General features: G+C 55.1%; 1 protein-coding gene across 8 annotated transcripts in view; it reads left to right on the top strand.

Annotated features, from left to right (window-relative positions):
• EXD3 (exonuclease 3'-5' domain containing 3) overlaps window positions 1-19,046 on the top strand; it is a 282,421-nt gene that overhangs the window by 235,848 nt on the left and 27,527 nt on the right. The window contains exon 21 of one of the 8 annotated variants that reach the window (XM_085076509.1): window positions 16,168-17,371. The exons of the other annotated variants lie outside the window; for them this stretch is intronic. Coding sequence (XP_084932635.1) covers window positions 16,168-16,578 — 411 coding nt within the window. The 3' untranslated portion in view covers window positions 16,579-17,371. Of the gene's footprint in view, window positions 1-16,167; window positions 17,372-19,046 lie in introns of those variants that run through there. 8 annotated transcript variants of the gene reach the window in all.

Raw genomic sequence — 19,046 nt, forward strand, 5'->3', positions numbered from 1 at the left:
CCTCCTGTCAGGGAGTTGTGGAGAACCAGAAGGTCCCCCTGAGCCTCCTTTTCTCCAGGCTGAGCTCCCCAGCTCCATCCCTCATCAGCCTTGTGCTCCAGCCCCTTCCCCACCATTCCCTCACTGGAGCTGTTCTGCCCTGGTTACCCCACACCCTGGACAGGTTTCCAAGGGGATGTCACCAGCAGATTTAAACTGATATTGGTGCAGAAATTGTGACATGAGTCTGATGCCACCACTCAGTCCCTATGTCCCAGTCCTCTGCTCTGGCAGCGGCTGCTGTATGGCTTTTATTTTCAAGTTTTTTTGCTCTGAGATTACAGGCTGTGCAAGGGGGGTATTTCTAACTATCCTCTTACTGAGATGATGTGTGGCTTGATTTTATGTGTGTTTTACTGATGGCTTGTGCTTTCTGCCTATGCAAAGCCTCACATCTGGTTTATGGAGTCAGGCCAATTCAGGCAATGCCACTCAAATCCTCTGCAGCCACCCTGCTTCCTGTCCCAGACACCCGGGAGTGTAATCATTCTTAAAAAAAAAAAAAAAAGCAACTGTGAAGAAATGCTTAATTTTGCATCTCAGCACATGCAAAGGCCCCAGTGTCCCGGCCAGGGCATTAGACAATCCTGGCTCTCCTGCAGGATGCATCTCCATAGGAAACTGCCTTTTTCCTGAGGCTTGTTGGCCCGGGGTGATGGCGACACTGCCATGTGCTCGCCGGGACCAGCCGGGACTGGCTGCGGGTGATGGGGAGGCAGGAGGGCAGCAGCCTCGGTTCGCACTGGGCGCGGTGGGAATTGGGTCTCCAGAGCCCGCTCTGCATCCCCTCGGTCCCGGGGTGACCCCAGCGACGGCAACACGGCTTTTCCATTGTCCCTGGTGGCCGGTCCAGCCTCAGCCTCTTCTCCCCGTGCTGGGCGGCACGGACTGTCCCCCTCCTGCCAGGGTGACAGACCCCAGAGCCACCTTCCCACGGGCCCCCGCCCCACCTCCTCGGCTCCTCTCTGATGTGGCCCCCGAAAGATGGGGTGACAATAAAAGTGTGAGGCCAGCGAGGTGCTAAGGGAAGGTGAGGCAGTTGGTTTCCTGTTAGCACCAGTGCAACAAGCCCCGGCTCTTCCCAGTGCCCGTTCCCAGCCCGTTCCCAGCCCGCTCCCTGCACCGCAAGCTCCATTTGCAGTTATTTGCTGAAACAACACAGAGTGTGTGAAGTCCCTCTAGGCCAAAAACAACTGCCGCCCCATTAATTCCAACTGTTTGTTTGTTTTCAGCTGTTTTCTGCCCTTATCGCGGGAGGGACCCTGCCTGCCGGGGGGCCGCGCAGGGCAGTGGGGTGGCACCCGCCGTGGCCCGGCTGAGCCCCCCTCGCTCCCTGCTCCGGGGAGCTTTTGGCTCCCGGAGGTCTCCCCCAGCAGGGCCAGGGCAGCGGGGTCACAGGAGATGTCCCCCAGCCCTGCCCCCTTGCCTCCACCAGATTGTGAGGACCCAATGGGATTGTAAGGCCATAGCAAAGGGTTGTGGCTGCCTGTGGCTGCAGGCAGCAGGGAATCGGACAGCAAATCTCCCTGAAGGTGCTAAGCAGGGTCAGCAGAAGGAAGGGGCTTAAGAAGTGGGGCTGGGCAGGTGAGCTGGGACTGAGGTGGGAGCAAGAGCTTCTGGGGAGCCCCCAGCCCCTTCACAGTCTCTCCTAACCCCACCTGCAGGATGGATTTTGCGTGGTTTTCCTGGGGAATCCACAAGTAGGCATTTCAATTCTTTCATTCAGATGCCGGTGCTAAGAATGATAGTTTTTAGCACCAAAATCCTGGGAAACCTATCTTGATTTTCAACCAGCTCTAAAGCAAAGTGAAAAACTTGCAAACCAGAAGTTACCATGAAAAATGTCCCCAATGCCTGAAGTTCACATTTCCCATGGTGCCTGTGACAATATTTGTGCCCACACTGGGCAGTCAGAGCCCTTCCCCATGGATGTCTCCGGTGCTCTTTGCTCCTCTGCACCTGCCAGCTCTCCCTCCCCAGGTTCTTCAGGAGCCCCAAACAGGTAGAAGGGCTCGACAATGTCCCTCCCTGCAGGGGTGGAGGAGGACAATGTGTCTCTGTACTGGGCACTGGTGAGGCCACACCTCAAGTCCTAGGGTCAGTTTTGGGTTTCTGATGACAGAAAGAGTTTGAGGGGCTGGAGCGTGTCCAGAGAAGGGAACAGAGCTGGGGAAGGGGTTGGAGCACCAGAAGGAGCTGAGGTAGCTGGGGGGACTCAATCTGGAAAAAAGGAGGCTCAGGGGGACCTTCTGGCTCTGCACAACTCCCTGACAGGAGGGAGCAGCCAGGGGGCAACATGGTCTGCTCCCAGGGAATAAGGGACAGGACAAGAGGAAATTACCTTAAATTATGCCAGAGGAGATTTAGATTGACTATTAGGCAAATTTCTTCATGGAAAGGATGGTCAGCATTGGCTCAGGCTGCCCAAGGCAGTGGTGGAGTCACCATCCCTGAAGTGTTCAGAAGCCATGTGGATGTGGCATCTGGGGACATGGTTTAGTGGTGGCTGTGGCACTGCTGGAGGAATAGCTGGACTCAATGATCTTAGTGGGCTTTTCCACCCTGGATGATTCCATGATTCTAAGGTGGGCTGGAGCCCCCACCTTACCTGCCCTCACTGCCTGCTGTGTTGTGCTGGCTTCAGCCCATGCAAGGTGACATGAAAGGGACATCTCTGCCTCTGCCTGCAATATTCTGCTCTTTGACTCCTTCTCCGTGGGTGCAATCAGCGTGAGGTGCCCTGTGACTTTTCTCTGCCCCAGCTTTTTCAGTTCAGTCCATGCCTTTCTGCTTCATGTTTTTTACTGTGTAAGATACGGTTTCTCCAATTTTTTTCCTCGTCTGCTCCATCAGACTTCCAATATCAAAACCATCACACACAACCACTGGTGCACAAAAGTCTGTGTGATGTCCCCACAAAATGGAAAAATCAGTGAGGAAATAATGAGCTGAAAGAAACATTATCCAGGAGGTTGTGGGCTGCTGCAAATCACAAAAATTTCTTTGGCAATTGCAGTAGCTGTTCAGGTTGATTGGACTGGGGAGGAGCTGCTCTGGACTGTGCTGGCCATCCAGGACCTTTTATCTTCATTCACTTTCCATGCACAAGACTAATAATGGGACTGTGGGGAATACAGCAATAGATATTTTCTTCCTGCTCAGGAAGGTTTTGCTGTTTGGAGTTTGGGCTGTGCAGAACGAGCCACTAGCTTGGGTGTTTTGTTTGTTGACCCTACTGGAATGCTTATGGTTGTCGTCACTGTGCTTTCTAATTTCAGGCTCTTTCCAGTTTTTCTCTCCCCTACTGACAAGCATTATCCCCACCCAATAAGTTTCCCCTTATGTGACAGATGAGGATGATTTCTCATAGCACATGAGAATTTCTCGCCTTGTTTTGCAAAGTCTCCTCTGGTTCAGACTTGGCTGGTGCCCCTCTCTTCATCAGTCTGTTTGCAATGGGATGGTCACCCTGTCTTAGTCCAATAAAAAGCCTCTTCCAGCCTTGATGTTTCACTAAATCTTTTGGCTTCTCATATCTACATTTCCCTGGGGAAGGAAAGGCATAGGGGGGATCCAACCCCAGCCCACCCCATGAGGGTTTCCAAGGCAGGGAGGTACAGGCTGAGCAAGAGGCCGTGGGTACTGCTTGCACAGCACATGGATGCTCAGGTAGGAATTACATTTAAGCTCGCCAAACCACAGGATTCTCATCCAACAGCTTTCCATGACTCATGTCCTCAGGAGACCCCAGGCTTGGCTTTCAGAGCTGGGTGTCACAGCTTCCCAGGACAGCAGGTTTGGCCTGGGGCCTGGCTTTCTGTACTGGGGTACACGTGATGTCCCCAGGGGCTCGAGTGATGGCATTTTCCTTTCAGACTTTACAGAGTAGCAGGAGACATTTATGGTGCTGTCTGACATGGGAGGTTCCTCATTTCTCATTTCTCCTCTGGGAAAATGTTCAGAGAACAAAAAATAATAATTTTTAAAAGACACAGTAGTCTCTTTTTCTAGTTTTGAGAAGTTGGTTCTCTGTTTGTTACAGATAGTGGGGGAATAGACATTCACTGTGTAGAAGAAACCATGTCTGATTTGGTCTCAAGTCCATCATCTCCAAGGCCTCCAACAACTTGCATGGAGTGAGAGACTCTGGAAACAGGGCCCAGAAATGGGCTCAGCACAAATCTTGAGCCTGTGCTGCCCTGGAAAGCTGCTCTGGCTCTCATGCCATGGTGGCTCTCTTTTTCTTTGGGCAGCAGGGAGCTCTGGGCAGCCCCTGCCTCTCCTGGAGCCTGAACTTCCTTTTCACTGTCTGATTGTGCATCCCAGCTTCAGCCTGGTTGCAGAGTGCTTATGGCTGGAAAAACATGGCTAAAATTAATTTGGTTTGAATAGAGGGGCTGAGGACACTGGAGAACAGGAAATGCATCTGCTGGGCTCGCGTACTGCAGTTCAGGGCACTCCACAGCAGCCCCTGCACCCTGCAGTGGTGGCTGGTAGATGCCAGAACTGTCAGCTCCGCATGGCACTGAGCTCCCACCATGGACCCTGCTCCCAGGAACCAGCCCCTGACACATCTGGAGCTCACAAGGGTTCGTGCACCTTCCTGGACACTTGGGAGTGTCTGATGCTTCAGTCTGGGCCATTCACCCCCAGCACTAGCTTGGAGAGGAATAGGTCTGCTCCCTGATGTCCCTAAATGCTGATGGGAAGCATTGCCCTCAGCTGGTGTCTCTTCCCACGAACAAGGAAAGAGTCCCAAGACAGGATGCAGCTGAACACCAAACTCAGGGCAGTCTGAGTCCTGTCCCCAGGATCTGTGCTGTGCATGGCGTGATTGCAAAGTCAGGGAAATGGAGCAGAGAGCTTAGCTGGTGTGTCTGAATGCACGTCACTGCTCCACTCACACTGCCAGGCTGCTCCTGTGAGTGTAGCAGGGGCAAAGAAGAGGCAAATTGGTGTTTTCTGACATAGCAAAAAGGCAGCTCCCTCACCAGCCCACTCACTGGAGGAGCAGTGGGGCACCAGTGGGCCCCCATTCCCCCCATGGCCCCAGCAAACCTCCCTGCAGAACTGGGGGCAGGTCGTACCATTGGCTTTTGTTCGTGGCAGGGTTTCAGTGTCACAGCCTTGGTGCAAATTCACACACATTCCCATGGCCCCATCCCCACCAGGACGGACAGCACTCCCTCCAGTGCTGGTGCTGGGTGCCAGCCCTTGGTGTGGCGGGGCTGGGACACCTGGTCTGATGGAGCCAGCTCCCCTTTGGGTGTCTGAGCTCCTGCCATGCCACAGGCTCGCTGCTCCTCTTTCCTTCTGTCCCTTTGCTGGTTCAGGTGTTATCCTGCCGCCACTATGTCTCTCACAGTGCCTGGGCAGTGGGACATAGCGAGGTGACAAATTCCCCAACACCAGCACTGTTATTTGTTTACTGTCACTGCCTCGTGGGGCCCTGGTTGAGCCTCTGCACTCTGCAGCCACTTCGCCTTTTTGTTTTCATCTTGTCGGATTTTTCTGGACACTGTGTTTTCACATCTCCTGTTTGTTTTGAATGCCGGGGGGAGACGGACACACCACGGCGAATTCCCAGCCTGGACCACGCCGCGTCCGCCGGCGGCGTGACACGGGGTCAGGGTGTGAAGGCGCCTGCTGGGAGCATGGTCATGTTGCAGCAGTGAAAACAGCTGCCCGCAGCCACCCTACTGCTCGTGTGGTCACTGTGACTGCGGCCCCCGGGGAGGGACACCGAGCGGAGCGGCTGCCGAGCCCCCGCTCCAGCGCCGGGCGGAGGCTGCGCGGGGCTCACGGCTGGGCTCGGCGGGAGGGAGCTGGAAGCAGTCGGGACAGCTCAGCCTTGCCAGGACCGTGGTATCTATCCAGCCCTTGGCATGATTCAGTTTGAAGATTCCTCCCGGTGGCCCCGGGAGTGCGCAGTCCCCGCAGTTCAGTGCCGGCAGATCCAGCCAGATGAGGGTCGAGGCTGAGCGGTGGAGGGGACGCTTGTCCCCAACAAGCCTCAGTTCACAGGGTGGCGTTGGGCTGGACTGGGCAGAGCAGGGGCTCTGCAAGGACAGCTGTGAGCTGCGGGTGCCGGCTGCGGGCAGCCACTTGAGCAGGGATTTATCTGTCCTGACTAATCTTCCCACGGGATTTGTTAGGCTCCGCTTCTGGGTGGTTTTCAGACACGCTGATAGTGCTCAGGGACTCACCGGGACATCTCACCAGCACCCTCACCTTAGCCTTTATTTTAAAACAAGGAGTTCCATGCCAGCCTCAGCAGGTCCAGCACATGGTTATCCCGTGTCTTGGCAGCAGTGCAGAGAGTCCTCTGGGGTCCAGGCCTAAAATTTGGAACTCTTTTGAATACTCTGAGTGGTTGTCTGGCTTTGTCCTCTGCCTCCAAGGTCACTAAACCCAGGTTGGGTGTGCTGCAGGAGGGGATCTCCTCACATCCCAGCAGCTTCAGCATCACAGTGGTCCCACCTCTCACAGATAGCCTCTCTTTGATCACATAGGACCTCCTCCCTTTCCTTCCCACATCCTCTGCTGCCATTTGGGAGCAGATTCTGATTGTGGTGGACCCCTGAGGGTAGTTCCTTCTGTTCTGGCTGCCGGTTTGTCAGATCTGGGCAGTGTCATTTAGGGTTTTTGACCGATTCTTCGTACTTTTGTGGTTTTGTTTCTGCTGTTGCTTTGTCTCAGGTGCCCTCCAGAGCAGCACAGGGATGCACCAGGGTAAAGGCAGGCTGAGGATGTGCTTGTACAAGCAAGTAGGGCAGGAGGGGCAGGGAACTGGGAGCAATCACTGCCCTGGAGCATGGCACAGTGCCCAGAGCAGAGCCTTTGCCCCTGAGCTAGCAGATACAGGCCCACATTCCCTGCTAGCTCTGCCTGGTGAGGAGCACAGGGATAGCAGGATGGGAACACATCATGCTCTGTCTCTACTGGAACCTCCGACAGGTACCAGCAGCCTCCTTGCCCACAGGGACCTTGGCTTTCCTTTCCTTCCCACAGAAAGCTCGGGGAAAGGTGAGGCTTGGCTCTGCGGAGATGCAGCTGCATTTGCTTGTCCAGCATTTGTCTCCAAGTAGATGTCAACAGGTACCTGGGGCTATAGGGTCACCTATGCATGTGACAGGGGCACAGGCTGGGTGCCAGCTGTGCCTTCCACTGGGTACAGGAGCTGACCGGTGTGGGCAAGGCAGGAGCACCCCAGAAAATCTTGCACTGTCCTTAAGCATCCACCTGGCATTTCCCATCAGGCACCTGGACTGGCCTTGAACACGCAGGCTGGTGTTAGCAACCCTGGCCAGAGTTAGCTCCCAGGCTGGGGGAAAGCACATGGACAGGCAGCAACATCCAGAGCTGGCAGAAGCACCCCAGCAACATCTCTTGACTCCCTGGACTGAGGGGGAGAAGGATGGGATCAGGATGCCACAAAGGTGAGGATGGAAAATGGTTTTAGTTTGATTTGGTAGAACTTGCAGGAAAACAGTAACAGCCCTGGCAGAGCTGAAGACCTTTCAGGTCCTCCAAACACACAGAAGCTGTGTTTGCCCCATACCTGGAAGTGTCCCAGGCCAGGTGGGATGGGGCTTGGAGCAACCTCATCTAGTGCAAAGTGTCCCTTCCAGGGGGTGAAATGAGATTACTTTTAAGGTCCCTTTTAACCCAAACCAGTCTGTCTTCTAATGTCCCCATTAGAGGGTGGCAGTGCCCTCCTCTGGGGCAAAGCCCCTCATTGCTGACACCCATGGGGTGCCACAGGATGTAGGACAGCTGCAATGTGGGTGCTGCACCCTACCAGACCCGAACTTAACTCCAGCCTGACCAGGGCAAGGGGTATTTTGGCATCAGGAACGACAAAGCCAAGTGTTAGGAAGGGCTTTGGGAAGCCCTGCCATGTTGCACTCTCTGCAGCAGCTTCTGTGTGACCCTTGGGGTTGATGTCTGTGGGAAAGTGGTTTGGGTTAATCCAAACTGCCTGTCCTGGGTGCCCCAGTGACAATTTCTCTGTTCGTGACCCCAGCCTCAATCAGAAGTAACAGCCCTAACACCAGCTGGCCTCTCCAGTGCTGCGGCCAAGCTGGAGGGAACAGGGAGAGGCGCCATGCTGGGGCTGCTGCTGTAGGTCCTGAGCCTCCATCTGAAAGTTTCTATCTCCCAAGGCACTTAGGAGCCAGGCCACAGCCCAAAACTTCCTGGCAGCCTGACAGCCCTTGAGTGAAGCCATCCTGGTCCCAGTCCTCCCCAAAAGGGCCAAGCACTGGAGTAGCTGTAGGGTGGCTCTTGGGAGGATCTTCCATGGGGACTGCTGAGATGCTGTGGCCCTGGGGAACAATGGAGTCTTTGGCAGTGTGTCCCTTTTACGGTGCCTTGGTCTGGTGCTGCCTCTGAATAGCCAAGAGCAAGGCCTGGGGGGCTTCATCCTGTGAGACCACCAGACCAGCTCAGCTGGGAGCATTTGTGCCCCTTCACTTTCCCCCGGCTCTTGTGACACAAAGAGCAAAGCTGCCAGTTTGCCTGGAATGACCTCTGTGCCCTCCAAGCCTAACCTCTTCCTCAGAAAGACAAAAATCCTATTGCCTTGCACCTCCATCTGTTTAGCGAACAGTTTAACCTAACAAGATTAGCATTTGAGGTCGGCTCTTCTGCTTTTACGTTTTCCCCCCACCGTTTGCAAAGAAAACAGCATGGGATTTGGGACAAAAGCTCGAAACCCCTCATTTGTAAGTAGCGCAGCCTTTGGAAACTGTTTTGTTCCAAACTTATCTGGGGAAGGGCTTGTGAATCCTCTCTTAAAGCAAACAGGAGCTGGCCAAGGAACTCAGCCCTGGGAAGGATGGAGCACAGCAAGGGGCATCACACTCAGAGCTGGGGAAATTCCAGCAGTTTATTTCCCCCAAGGAAGTTTGTGAGCAGAGGAGGATGTGGTAGCAGGGAGAGGCTGTAGTGAGGTGGCTAGAACAGGAGTGAATCAGAACATTGCCTGTTCTGCCATAGACACCCTCCGGTGATGCTTCAGCACACACCTTCATCCTATTGGGAACACCTGGGGAGTGCAGGCACATCCTTGGAGGTGATGGATGAAGCCACAGAAGGAGAGGATCACAGAGTCATAGAATCACAGAATCATGGAACTCTTAAGGTTGGAAAAGACCTTTAAGATCATCAAGCCAAATCATGATCACCACGATGTTCACTGCTAAACCATGTCCCCAAGTGTCAAGGATGCTGACTCCACGGCCCTGGGCAGCCTATTTCAGGGTGTGACAATTCCTTCTGTGAATAAAAGTTTCCTAATATCTGATCATGCGAGAGCAGTGGGTAACAAAGCCAAAGTAACCTGTGAGGTGACAGAAGTGGATTTTTGGATTTTTCAATGTGTGTGTTTACTTGTTCCTTAACCATCCCCACATCCCACTGGGAGCCCCTTCCACAGGGTTGGGCCTCAGCACCCCATCATAGCCTGGCACAGCCCGGGAGGTGACAGCCTAAAGAGTCCCGAGGGAATCATTATCAGGGTTGGGGGGAAAAGGTAAAGGATTTTCATTCTCTGTGACCATTTTCCCCTCCCTCGTCTCCCGCCCACCCCCTCCCTTTTCGCCACATTGTGCTGAGCTTGAATCGGTCCTTCACAAAGGGGATTAGGGGCCGGTTGCTGATAAATAGGAAAGCAGGTTGGAAGCGTGGGAACCAGCCATGGCGCAGCACGGAGGGACATTCCTGCTCCGGAGGGCCGGGTGGGAGCAAAAGTCCGGGCTAACCCCAGGTCACCCGGGGGAACCCAGCGCCTGAGAAGATTTGTTCGGACATTGGCTTTTGTTGTGCACAGTTCCGTGTCAGCCCAGCGTGGCTCTCACCACTATTGATGGGAAGGAAAGTGCTATTGTCCAGTGCCCGAGGGCCCCTCTTTCACTCGGCGCTTTTGGGGTGACGTCAAGGCGGGACGTGGGAACCCAACCAGCCAGCCCTGTGGTCTGCCGAGGCGAGCAGGGATGCTCAGGGAGTGCCAGGAAGCTGAGCTCTGCTCTCCCTGTGCAAACCATCCTGGCCAGGTGGGACAGATCCTCCAGCAGACAGCTGGCTGGAAACGTGGAGGGTGCTTTTCTTTATCTCAGCCCCAGTGTTACCAGAGAAATCTCCCAGAGGAAGGAGGTGATCCTGCCAAAAAATTTCTGCCAGGAGATGTCTGCTGGATTGAGAGCATGGTCGCCCATGCAAGTGTCCCGGGGTGTCTGTGATGTCCTCCTGCCCAACCTCACACCTGCTGGTGGATTGAGCATTCTTCATCCTGATGCTTTTAATCTCCACCTGGAAACCCCAGCAGAGGTGGGAGAAGGGCCCAGGACTGGTCTGACCTGTGGTCCAGCCCCTGCTCTGGGCTCTTCAGGAAGAGGCCAGGCAGGAAGTTTTCCCAATGAGCACTGCGGACTGGTGCAGTGAAGCTGCCTGGAGCAGCCAAACGAAGATCAGCTGCTTCGCATCTGGCGCTGCCACTGGAGCAGCAACATGGAACATCTGGGGACAGGCAGCAGGGAGGGAGCCTGCTGGGAAAATCCCTCCTTTTACCCCTGCGGCCTGACAGCGGGGAGCTGGAGATGACCTTGAACCCTGTGACAGGTCCTGGCTGGGCTCTGCATGGTTCATCCACCAGCCCAGGCACAAAAAAGGAGCTGAGCACCAAGGCTGGGACTCGCTCCCAGCCCTTGCTCCTCCTCTGAAGCCAAATTTTGCTGTCAAAGGCTCTAGCACAGCTCCAGGATCCTCACAGATCCTCAAATGAGCTGAACCAAATGGTCTAAACACCCATATCTACATGTATATAGATGTGGACCAACAGGCTTTGTGTCCAGCAGGGAGGCAAAGGGAGGGAGTGACAAATATTTCTGCTGGTCCCATGTCTGCGCTCCACCACATCAGGAGGGAACACAGAAGCCTCCCCTATGAGCTGTGATTACCCAGCAGAAATGGGGCAGTTCAGGGCACAGTGGGATCATGGCTGCTTCTCTGCTGAGGGTGCACACTGCCCTTCCTGGGAAATCTGTGTGGGCAGCTGTGGAAATACTCATGGAGGTCACTTGGGAGTCTAGGAGCTGCAGGGACAGCACAGCTCTGCTAGGACTGGGCTGTAGCCAGGTTTGGGGTTTTTTTAAGACCTGTGAAAAAAGCAGTAATGGCTTCCAAGAAGCCAGATTTTCAACTGGTCTGGGTCCTTCCTGGTGGGTGGAAGAAGAAAGTCACCACCTGGCTGCATTTTGGGTCCTTGCCCAAAGTGGCTCCCTGGCCCTGCATGTGTCTGAGTGCAGGGACCCTCCAGGCTGCTGAGCACCTGACCCCATTGCTGAGTCCACACCTAGCAAGCCAGGGTATCCCTAGTGATCCTGGGACAGTGCACAGATTGGGGCAAGGATGAGGATGAGGATGAGGATAGAAATGAGGATGAGGATGTGAATTGGAATGGGAATGGGGACAAGGATGAGTCTTTCTAGCAGGGGCTGTTGCAACAGAGCAAAGGGTGATGATTTTCAACTGACAGAGGAAAGATTTAGATGAGATATAAGGAAGTCTTTTACAATGGGGGTTGTGAGATCCTGGCACAGGCTGCCCAGAGAAGCTATGGTTGCCCTATCCCTGGAAGTGTTCAAGGCCACATTGGACAGGGCTTGGAGCAACCCAGTCTAGGGGAAGGTGTCCCCCTGCCCACAGCAGGGGGAGGAGAACTTAATGGTCCTTAAAGTCCCTTCCAACCCAAAACATTCTATGAGGATGAGAATGGGGATAAAGGATGAAGATGGGGGTGAGAATGAGGATGGGGGCAGGGACGTTCCCCTGCTCAGAGCAGACTGGATGCTTTCAGACACAGCACTACCACTCTTGCTCAGCTCCCTGCACAAGCCCAGCCATCCTCTGTCCCAGGATCTTGCCCAGGATCTTCTGTCCCATACCCCACATCCCATACCCTACATCCACACCTCACACCCACACCCCACCTGCTCTTCCTGCTCTCCTTTGGCTCCAGAGACCCACAGGATTAGAGGGAGCTGGGGTGGGAACAGACTGAGACCACCAAGTGCTGGTGTCACAGTGTGGCCCTGGTGCATGTGGTTGCAGCAAGTCCCCAGCACTGGGACGGGGATGGTGCTGGCTGAGGACACTCCTTCCAGCCACTACCCTTTGGGACCTCGACCCAAACCATCTCCCACACTGTCCACCCTCCTACCTCCCAAACCCCAAGGGTGCAGCATCGCCTCTGGCCAGGCTGAGCCCCCCTGCTGAAAGGACCCAGCTGGTGGAATTTTCTATAGAAAATAAATAGTTCTGCAACAGGAGGAGATTTCATCCTCGTTATTATTCCCAGCTCTCTGAGTTCCCACCTTGGCCCTGCCTAATCAAATACAGCTGTTTCCTGTGCTCTACAACAGCCCTGATGCTCTGCCATCCTCCAGCCCGTTTATTTAAATAGGTAAGATCTGGATTTCCAGAGCAAAACAAACAGTGCCTGAAGCTTGCATGGTTCCAGCCTGAATCCCCTGCACCCCAGTAGTGTCTCCTCGAGCCTTCTGTCCCTTTTGGTGTCCCCTCTGTCACCATGACTAGGGATGGCACTTGTGGAGCTGCTGCTGGTGGCCAATTTGATTCCTTTATTCCAGTGCTGGGAGAGGGCCAAGGGCAACTCATTCCAAAAGAGCACATTTCTCTGGCTGGAATCTTTAAGGCTTTTGTCTGGGACACCTGAAGATCAGGCTTCTCCTTTCCATCATGTTGACTCTAAGCCCCTGTGCCACTCCACAGCTCTGCAGACCCTGGTGCTATGTGTCCCAGGGGAGAAAAAATGCCCTTGGTCAGTCCGTCTGGGATTAAGTAGGAGAATAAATGATAAATGTGAGGAAAGGTGAGTCAGTGGGATGGTTGCGTTCAGCAGGGGAAGCAGGCTGGGAGAATCAATGGTGTTAAGATGGACTGTCAGGTTTTGCTGGGCTGGGCTTTGTGGCTCTTTTGCAGAGTTAGACAGAATTTGGATGGACATTAATCTTTGGGCTGCTGCAGTCTTGGAAAACAATTCAATTAACAAGAGATGCTAATTTCTACCTTATATTAGGAAGAAACTTTTCCCTGTGAATGTACTGAGGCCCTGGCACAGTTTGCCCACAGAAGTTTTGGCTGCCTCTGGATCCCTGGCAGGATCCAAGTCCAGGCTAGATGGGGCTTGGAGCAACCTCGGATAGTAGAAGGTGTCCCTGCCCATGGCAGGGACGAGGCTGGATGACCTTTAAGGTCCTTTCCAACCTAAACCAGTCTGGGATTCTGTGGTTCTATGATTTGAAAGCAGGCTGGAACATAGGGAGTTCTCCAGGATGCCTCACAGGGAGTCGTGGAGGTGCATAGGGCAAACTCCCGGCACTTCCAACCATCCATGTGTGGAACACGTCAGCCAGGACAGACAACATAGGGTCCTGCTGAGGCATAGACACCTCTCTCGTGAAGGGCTGGGTCAGCCCATGGGGACAGTCCTGCTGGGGTTTCCCTTGCCCCAGCATCCCAACCCCACCATGGGTTTGAGCTGGTGACACTCACTGCTGACAGCCCCATGTGCCAGGAGCTGTGGAGACTCTGCCGTCAGCCCTCCCTCAGTCCTGAGCCCCTCCTGGCCTCCATTCCCATGCCTCATCCCTTTGGCTCTCTGCAGAAGAACTGTTTGCTGGTGTGAAATTTGGTGTCAGTTCCTGGCTGTTTGGGTGCAGTTCTGTGCTGCGTGGTGCTGACATGTCCTGATGCCACATGCCCCTATCCCAGGGCTGCACTCACTGATGGCCCCATCACTGCTCCCCCAGAGCTGGGACATGCGGTAACACTGCCTGGCAGGAGCCCAGCCCAGGCCACAGCCCTTCCCTATGGGAATGCCACTGGGTTGGCCCTTGTGGTGGATGTTTCGAAGTGACAGCTCAGGGCAGAGCTGCCCCCAGGTGCCCCCAACACCAGTGACACAGGGCTGCCATGGGGCAGTGCTCAACCCAGGCTTGTGTGGGAGTCCCAGAGTTGGGGTGCTTTGTATGTCCCTTTCCCTTTCCCTTTCCCTTTCCCTTTCCCTTTCCCTTTCCCTTTCCCTTTCCCTTTCCCTTTCCCTTTCCCCTTGTTATTCTTTATCTTCTTAATTTTCTGTCTCTTTTTCTCTTTCTCTTTCTCTTTCTTGTTCTTCTTCTCTCCCAGCTATTCCCATTACTAAGCTGTGCTCCCTTTGCAGTTCATCCCCACCAGGCAGGCACCTTGTTTCCTGCTGCTTGTAAGGATGCACTGCCCTTTGGCAGAGGTGCCCCTGTGCCCTGACACCCTGACCTGTGTGGTGACAGTGAAGCCTTGCCACCATTATACCAGAACCCAGAGATTCGTGGCTAGACCACGGATTGCAGGTTGTTTGCCAGGAGGATTATGAGCTTCCCTCCCTCCTGGGCTGGGGGCTGGGGAGGGCGCTGGGATGGTTCCTTTGGGATCCACTTTGTCACCTGCAGTCAGGAGCAGCGGGACACAGGGACACCTGCCCACTTGGCCCCCCCATGACCCCGGCCCAGGCTGGTTCTTCGTGAGCACAAATTCACAGAGCTGAGCTGTGTTTGAGCTGACACGAGAGAGCGATGAGAGCACGGCATCGTCTGCTTTGCACGGAGAACCAGGAGAAATTTGGTGCTTCCGTTTCTCGCCAGGCACCTGAGAGCAGCCAAATTTTGGGGTGCTGAGCACTTTGCCGGTGACCGCAGAGGTGGCCGGTGGCCAGCGTCACCCCCCTCCCGGGGGGAGGAGGGCCACTGGCCATTTGGTCGCGGTAGCGTCGGGCCGAAGGCGGTGCAGGGCGGGGGCGGCCGGAGGGACTGATCGCACCTCGGCGGGACATGAAAGAGCCGCGGGCCGGGAGATGAAAGAGCCGGCGGGGCCGCGGCGGGCGAGGACGGAGGTGAGGGGAAGCCCCGAGAGTTGTTTTTCTTCTCATCTCTGCCGCGCAGCAGGACAGCGGCAAGCAGCGCCAGGCTTTCCCAGGGCCCCTCCCGGCTCCGGGCTGAGCATCCATCAGGATGTTGCATGGAGGAAGGGAGGCTTGGGGGTGTTTGCTGAAGGAGAAGGGCTGCAGTGGGATAATAATCTCTCCTTTAATAATGTTATCATGGGGGGATAATAGTCTCTTCTTTTCCTGAGATGGAAGCTGTAGGAGCAGGAATCCTGGGGACCGTCAGAAACACCAAGCAGGTGTCCCCTGAGCTGCTGAGGATGCTCTGTTCCCAGAGGCCCCTTTTGGGAGCACTGGAGCCGTGTGTCCTCAGAGGCTCCTGCAGGTAGTGACAGCAGAGGTTGGCATTGACAGACAGGCACCCTCACCTTCCCCAGGAAGCCTCAGACTTGGAGGTTTGGACTTTGATGTGGCTTGGGCTTTGAGGCTGTCTCCAAGACCAAATGGCAAGCTGCTGCTCCCAAAATACTCTCCTCAGGGACCCGATGAAGGTCCATTTTTATTTCTTTGTATCACTTTTGCCTGGAAGAGCTTGTGCAAGTGCCTGGGCTCTTACTTTGAGGTGCCTCAACCGTTCAGGTACACATTAAATGGGACTGAGCAGAAGCAGTTCCCCCCAGCTTCTCCCTCCAGGGCAAACCCATGTCTGCTCACCCCAGCAGGTCAGGCAGAGCTCAGAGGGGTTTATCCTCCAGCCCTGGCCCTGTATGTCCCAGAGTTCTGCCAGGCCGCAGGATTTGTTGTGGCCAGGATCCCTGACTGGCTATGGCTGCAAGCAAAGGGCAGGGAGGAACAGGACACTGACCCCTGACATGGCAAGTGGGGATCAGCAAGCAAACCTGTAGAGTTGGACAAGAATGCTGATGGAGCCAGACAGGTCTCCAGCTTGGCTTCTGCATGACCCAGACTGTAATGTGCTCATCCTTGCATGGACTGGCATGAAAAACTGGGGGAATCTCTCGCTGCAGCTTGAAATGTTGCATTTGCAGTTACTTTCATTGCCTTAGGGTGGCTTGATTGATCCTGGACCTCTTTGATTGGGTTCAGGCAGATGTCAGGTGGGGAAGCTGCCCTCTAAACCACCCCTCTGTTAATGTCTCCTCTCCTCTTTATCACTGTTCTCCTGGCAGGTCCAGGGCTGTCACCTGCCCTGGGGACCACTCTGTGCATGGCCCACTCTGGACCCCCTGGACAGCTGGAGCTGGGGAGCAGGTCTGGGGAGCTGGGCTGGGATGAAGGCACTAGAGAAGCCCTCTCAACTCCTCTCTCCCATCTGCAGCAAGTCTGACAGTGCTCTGCCTGCTCCTCCCTGGAAAACACCAGCCCTTTCAGGACCTGTGGGGTTCAGCTGGCACTGGGGAGCCTGCGGACAATGGCCTGAGGGACGAGGGTCCCAACTCTGCTCTGCGCCTCCCCTCTGCACCAGCTCTCCCTCTTCTTGCCTCGTCCGCCCCAGATGCTGGGTACAGATCTCTTCTCACCTTGCCCTAAGCTTCATGACTGCGGCCTTGGCTCAATTCCTGGCTCAAAGGTGCTTCTGAACCAGGGACAGGCATCAACAGCTCACCCCCATGTTTGTCTCCATCCCATGGACACGTGTCAGGGCAGGGCAGGCTTTGTCCTTGTTTTTCAAGCACCAAGGCACCTGTGTCAAGTGAGGAACTAAACCTGCCCTGGGTTTCCCAGGACACTAAGAGTAAACCAAGGGCTTTTGAAACCAGCCCAGAATCACACTGGGACATAGGCTGCATTATCGTGCCTTTGCTTCCCCATGAATTCCAGTCCTCTAAGATGTTTAGGTCAAACCTGATGACCCAAATCTGACTGCAGCAACTGAGAGGCGAAATGACCCTCCAAAAAGAGCAGCCCAGAGAGCTCCCACGTGTGGTCCAGGCCACCCCGGGCCGCTGCATCCATGCACAGAGGAGCAGCCAGGCAGCATCAAAGTGATTCACCAGCTCTAATTCAATTTCTTTGCCAAGCAGCATGAAGCTGATGGCACCTCCACAGGATCCACAGCAACGGAACGGCTCTGGAAGCTCTGGAAGCCATCACTGACAGCCTGTGTGAAACAGCTGAGCGGGCTGGGGCCAATAAATGTGTGGGCAACGCAAAACCCACATGCCTGAATGCAACAGGACCTGCCGATGGAGCTGGGGGAGCAGAGGGTCACCCCATTGCTGGGACTGGGACAGCAGCTAGGTGGGGGACCTGGAAAAGTCTCCCAGGCCTTTGAGGCAGGAAGGTTGTGGGGTCAGGGAGGAAGCTGCCTCCAGAACTGACTGCAGGTGGAGGGAGACATGGAAGGAAACAATAGAGAGGAGGGAAAAGGACTCATCTCTCCTTCCTCCTGCTTCCCTCATTAGAAGCATGGACCTAAGTGAAGTTCCAAGGCAACATGTGAATCTGGAATTTGTGGAGTCTTGCAGGAATATGTCCCCAGGTGTGTCCCCAGGTGTCCTTCAGGCATTCAACATCTGCTGTGGCCTTGGGCACCTCTCAAGCCCAAGCTGTCAAGGGTCTCCAGGCACAAATGGGGCAGAGCAGGTATGGTTAATGTGAAGAAACCAGAAAAACTCTTTTCACTTCAAGATGTCTCCTCTGGCCCCTTCTTCATCTCAGCATTGAGCAGCTGCAATGCCCCTGACAGGTCTCAATTATAAACTTTAGTGAGGCTGCTACCCCAACTATTCATCTTCTCAGAAGACGTCTGCCAACATCTGGGGCAGGGAGTCACGGTCCCAGGTGATGCATGTCCCATCCCTGTCGCCATGTCCTCAGGGAGGCCAGAGCTGCTGTGCTCAGTGCTCATCTGGCCACTCTGGATGCTGAGCTAGGGCTCAGCTGTTGTGCAGATGGGTTTTATCATGGCCCAGTGATGCTTTCCCAGTCTCATTTCCCACATTTCAGAGCAGCCTGAAGGGGACTGGGAGTTTCAGATGTTACAAAGCCTGGCCTGCTTAGGTCAGTGGTATGGGAAGAACCAGCCTGAGCCCCACAGACTGCTCAGGGGAAGTCTGGGGGAGCTGATGAGGGTCTGCCAGCCTGGCGACCTCTGTCCAGGGGACAGCTGGGGCAGTGTGCCCTGGTGGGGAAGGGCTCCCAGCAGCACAAACCCCAGGGCAGGCATTCCCCTGCTACCCCAACTATTGCACCCCCACCTTCAGCCCCATCCATCCCTCTGCAAGGGGGACACAGACCAGGGGGACCCCAACCACCTTGGGGCCTGGAAGAAGGATCCATCACCCCAGGGAGGATCCTCCTGCTCCACCCCACCACGGCTGCACCCAGCTGACCCCCCCACCCACAGAGCCCCAATGCAGCGCACGGGCTGGTGGGGTCTGGGAGCTGGTGGGGTGGGCTGGCCCCGGAGCCCTGGCTAAGTGCCGTGGGGTTGGGTTTTTCCCGCTCCTGGGAACCAAGTTTCGGCTTTTGTTGGCAAACAGAGGTAGCTTTTATGTGAAAAGGTTAGTACAGTATGTTAGTTCCTAGGGAGGGGATAATAGCGTCTCATTCTCACACCCCGGAGACTGTGAGGTGACAGCAGCACGGGAGAGAAGGGTATTTAACACCTTCGCCTTGGGAACCTTTTCCCTTCCCAGACAGAGTCCCCCCGCCTTGCCGAGCACAACGAGAAGGAGGGCGGTGCAACGCCTTTGTCCCTGCTCCCGTCGCACCCCGATCCCATCCCATTGGCACTTGCATCCTCACAGCCAGCAGAAGAGCCTGGGAAAGTCAGACAATAATTCAGGATCTGGCTCCCTGACATGGCTCATGGTGTCACAATCTCCCCAGCTGCAGGCATATAGGGAGGCTGTGGGTTGTGGTGCCTGGTAGGGATGGGGTCTCTGGGGGACCACAGGGATGAGACCCCTTGGCGTGTGTGCTGCGCCGGGGGTGGGTGCCCTCAGTCTGTGTCCCCAAGGCTGTCACCTCACTCACCGCCTGACAGCCGTGTCTGTGCTAAGACTGGGGCTCATGGTGCCACTTGAGGCACCCTCAGTGGATC

Source organism: Lichenostomus cassidix, chromosome 17, assembly GCF_008360975.1.
Source record: "Lichenostomus cassidix isolate B80296 chromosome 17, HeHo_3.0, whole genome shotgun sequence".
Taxonomy (NCBI): domain Eukaryota; kingdom Metazoa; phylum Chordata; class Aves; order Passeriformes; family Meliphagidae; genus Lichenostomus; species Lichenostomus cassidix.